The sequence below is a fragment of the Tasmannia lanceolata genome, unplaced genomic scaffold (assembly GCF_043159265.1).
Source record: "Tasmannia lanceolata isolate RefF3 unplaced genomic scaffold, GAP_Taslan_0.1 ptg000008l, whole genome shotgun sequence".
Lineage (NCBI taxonomy): Eukaryota > Viridiplantae > Streptophyta > Magnoliopsida > Canellales > Winteraceae > Tasmannia > Tasmannia lanceolata.
The window spans coordinates 33,063,135-33,067,771 of NW_027518685.1; the positions used below are offsets into that span (position 1 = coordinate 33,063,135).

The following is a 4,637-nucleotide window of genomic DNA, read 5'->3' on the forward strand; positions in this document are numbered from 1 at the left end:
ATTAGGGTTGCAGAATAATGCTTCAAGATTGTTAGGTCAAGCAAGAATTGCTTGAAGCATTACACGCTAGGTATCTAGTTTGGAATACCTAGTTTGTTGCCTCCAGCCCTTTATATAGAGATACACTAGGGTTATTGACTGGTTAATGGACTCTAGCCCACGTAGGCCCACTACACCGGTCCATTATCTTATTGGGCTTATATTAAAACATACATGGGTTATATTATATACCCAACATTTGATCGGTTAATGTTTTAGGCTCATTTGATCATTCTGATGTTGGCAACATTAATGGGACGGACCTGTCGTATCGCGTCAAATTGACATATACAATTCTGTCGACTTGAACTATTTGGGACCATATAGGAATTAGCCTAATAGCTACCAGTATTTTCAGCCGTTATTTTGATGAGAACAGCTTCTGTTGGATCAAATATCGAGGATGATACCTCCACCATACAAAGGCCTTATTGTTGTAAGGTTTTACACCATATAATTTCTCTCTTTTCATATTCCACCCACCTCCATAGGAAATGTGGGTATCATTGAAGCCAGATCTTTGTCTACATAAACAGGGTACCACGTCCTAAGCCTTCATCACACAAAGGATTAACATGTACATTCATTCATTCAGTTGGTGTATAACTGTATATGCCTGCATTTGAATTTCCTTGATCTAGAATCAGAATTGGCATCCTTTTCTGATTCCTTTTCTTATTTCTATTCACTTGGAAACGAAATGGAAAAAAATTTAAATAAAAATTCAAACAAAAAAAAAATCATTCTGGCTTTTGACGAAATCAGAGTACCACCTCATGGGGTGGGAAATAGATTCCAAGGGTTTTTCTTCTTTTAATTACACGGATGTTTCTTCCGCCAACAGAATTAGGCGGAAATCTTGTGAGAAATAGATTCCATTCTTTCTTTGAGCACATAATAAAAGTAGAGATTAGCTTTTAATCATGTAAGGAGATCTGCTAATGGTGAAGCAGATGCTCTAGCTAGATCGGGTGTGCCTAGGTTGGGTCTGGAATGGTTCGACTATTTTCCGCCTTGAGTTATTTTATTCTGTTGTTTATCTTTTAATGTAATCATTGAGAACCATCTCGGTTTCTCTTCCTTCAATATATAATTTACCATTTAAAAAATAAATAAAAATAAAAGTAGAGATTGGAATCAGATCCGGATTCCGGTACGTAATTCATGATTCCGGCAATCCAAACGCATATGACCTTCCAATACGTCAAACTCACATTTACATAATTGGTTGAGTTAAAAACGAGCATGTTAGTGTCACACGCTCACGATGTTGTACAACTTCTACACCCATCAACAATCGTCCAATGCCCAAACTTATATTTACATGTTACCTTCTGTTACACACAAGAATGTTAGTGCCACGCGCGCACTAGCAACATCTCCTTTGAATCCGACACAAGCCACATAACTTTTCATCAAAATCAACATGAACCTCATCTTTAAGCTCATTTCATGTCATTGTGCCAGGCTAAAACAATGTCTTGAAGCTCATCTTTGAGATCTTCCCAATAGGGTTCCTCATACCCTAGCCCATCACCTCCGGCCACTTTCACCTCTACCAGAAAAAGCTCCGGTGCCACTTGTAATCCATCTATTGACAAAATCAATTTCCCTTTAACCAACCCAACAATCCCTTCCTTTGTTCTCTCCACTCTATAACCCAATTTCTCCCCACACTCTTCCAACTTGGCTTCAATATTCTCTAACGATACCTCTGTTGTGAATCTCTTCTCTCTCCTCTTCCCTTCTATAAAAAGTCCAGATAGATCCAACCCAGATGACAATGAAATTATATCAAAAGCATTCATAGTTGAATCCAATTTGCAAGAACCATATTGAGTACTTTCTAATGAATAGTCAAAACCCAATTGACCAATTGATTTGAAAGCTTTCTTGAACCAAGAAACTTGCATCAAGGCCTCTATGGTGATCCTGGCCGTTGGATTTGGATCAAGAAGCTGCGAGATCACCCGGCGGGCCGATTTCGAGATCCAAGATGGGAATTGAAATTCCCTCCTCTGAATCTTCTTATACATGAGTGCAATGTTTGAATCATCAAAGGGAAGAAACCCGGCGAGTAGGACGAATAGGACGACCCCACAGGACCAGGCGTCCGCCGTGGGCCCATCGTAACCCTTCCGCCTTACTACCTCCGGTGCGGTGTACGCCGGAGTTCCACACGCCGTGTGGAGTAACCCATCTTTCAATTGCTCCGGCAAAGCCGAGAGCCCGAAATCGGAGATTTTTAAATTACCTTCATTGTCTAAGAGAAGGTTTTGTGGCTTAATGTCACGGTGGGCCACGCCGTTGGAGTGACAAAAATGAAGGGCGGAGATGAGTTGATGAAAGTATCGGCGTGCGACGGATTCCGGCAATGGTCGTCTGTTGGAAATTTTGGAGAATAATTCACCACCCTTGGCGTGTTCCATGATCAAGTAGATGTTGGATTTTGTGGCTATAACTTCATGGAGTTTTACTATATTGGGGTGGCGAAGGCGGTGCATTACCGAGACTTCGCGAATGATTCGTAGTTCCATTGTGGGATTTGTGATCTTTGATTTGTTTATAACTTTGATAGCAACTCCGGTGCCGGAGGCAAGGGATCGGGCGTAGTAGACTTTAGCGAATGTGCCGCGGCCGAGGAGCCGGCCCAATTCGTACTTTTCTTGTAGGACCTTTGGGGAGGTTTGTGGCCTAGTGGGCTCGGCTCCTAGGTCCATGGCCATGGTCTCTGAGGGATCAGAGCCTTTCTTCTTGAACTTCCTCTTCTTCTTTATTCGCTTTGATTTGTTTATATAGTTGGCAACTTGGCATAAGGGTTGATTTTTGTTTGTTCAAACTGATTTAGCCTTACTTCAATATCGACGGCAATAATAAAAAAATATAATCTAAGACTAGAAATGAAAAAAAATATAATTTAAGACTTGGGATTTGCCAGGCAATTTCACATAAAGTCATTTAGGCTCTCTTTTGCAGTAGAGAAGGACCACAAGGACTAACTTTTTAGTAAATTTTGTCTTATTCATTTAATTCATATTATGTGGCTGTTCTGTTGCCACAAATGACTTTCGGCAAACTTAAACTTTGATGTTATGCTGGTTTTTTAAGGCCTTTTTTCTTTTTTTTCTCTTCCTATTGAGGTAGAATGGGCGTAAAACAAAAGGGGTGTCTCGTGATCTTCTACAAAGGCTTAGATACTAGAATCTTCTATTTGAAATTTCACCCAAAATGAAGACCAATTCAAATGATACTTTTCTTAGAGAGGGCTACTAGCAAAACGGGATTTCGTTTGGAAGATAATGACGAAATCCCAAAGCTGTGACACATGCACATGAGACAAAGAATTGAGTTCGTATAACCCAAAAAATGCAAAAAATAATAATTGTGGAATTGATTAAATGGTCGATCAATTCCACTTTCGTTCTTCTTTTCCTAACGAAATCCCGTTTTGGAAGGCAGGGGTGTCACGTCGTGTGTCTCGTGAATTCTGGCGAAAGTCCTGTTCCTTTTTTTACGACATTTCCATGGAAATGGCAAGTAAAACGGTGGTGTGTCACCCCTTTTCTTCCTTAGGCTACCCACTTGTAGTGTAAAAGGGTGGTCATAAATACACTAGATGGGGAACCTAAGAAAAAAACCAAATACACTGGCTGGCCCATGGAACAAAAAAAAAAGAGAGTGAATATATCACTTCCCTTGTATCACTTTCACCTCGTGTTTGTCTTAGATTTTGAGAACCGATTGTGAGTCCAATAATCAGTTTTGGACTCCGGAGATTTTATATGCTGTGTGAGCATGAAGTCCAGTATTTTCCTAAATTGATTTCAGATTTTGTTTACAATTTTCTTGGTCCCCTTTTGTTAATTTTTGTTTACAATTTTCTTGGTCCCCCTTTTGTCAATTTCATTTACAATAGTAATTTAAAAACAAAGATCGATTGTGCCCGAAATATTTATCTAGGAACCCGGGTGACACCTTTAAATTTTATTAATATCAAATATTATAACAAGAAAAGAGGAGCTGAGGAGGACATAGAACCTTGCCTCTAACCCTTTAAAGGAAAGAAAAGAGAAAAAATAAATACAACTTTGAAATTACAATAACTTCTAAATTAAAAGTCATCAGCAATCTTCAAATGATTAGCTTGAGCCTTCTTGTCCTTGAATCATAGCATCTGCATCAAGCCAATCCTTCAAGCACACACATACCTCTAATGTTTTTTATGACATTTTGGTTCTTTTGTTTTCTAAAACCCTGTTACCTGCACTAAAAGCGGACTCCGATGCTACTGTAGATACCAGGGGGTTAGTAGATCACGTGCCATAACGGATAGCACTGGATATGTTTTCTTATTTGCTTTCCACCAAGGCAAAATTTCAAAAGATTTTCATTCTTCGGGATTGATGTAATGTTTATTTTTCAAATACAATGATAACTCATTGCAAGATGCTTCACCAACACTACTAGGTTTTGCTCTTTTTAGGCTTATTAAAGTAAAAATTGGATTATTTTTAGGCCCCGAGCTCGTAGAAGAACAGGGTCTTCTTTGTCCATGTTCCACCTCATATATATGATACATGGACCTTAATAATGATTTA

The 4,637-nt window shown here is 39.1% G+C and overlaps 1 protein-coding gene across 1 annotated transcript; it reads right to left on the minus strand.

Moving 5' to 3' along the window:
• Window positions 1-1,207: 1,207 nt before the first annotated feature.
• On the minus strand, window positions 1,208-2,820 carry CIPK7 (CBL-interacting protein kinase 7). Its single transcript, XM_077389316.1, has one exon. It carries the CDS (start codon window positions 2,763-2,765, stop codon window positions 1,485-1,487), a length of 1,281 nt encoding a protein of 426 aa, XP_077245431.1. The 5' UTR covers window positions 2,766-2,820; the 3' UTR covers window positions 1,208-1,484.
• Window positions 2,821-4,637: the final 1,817 nt, after the last annotated feature.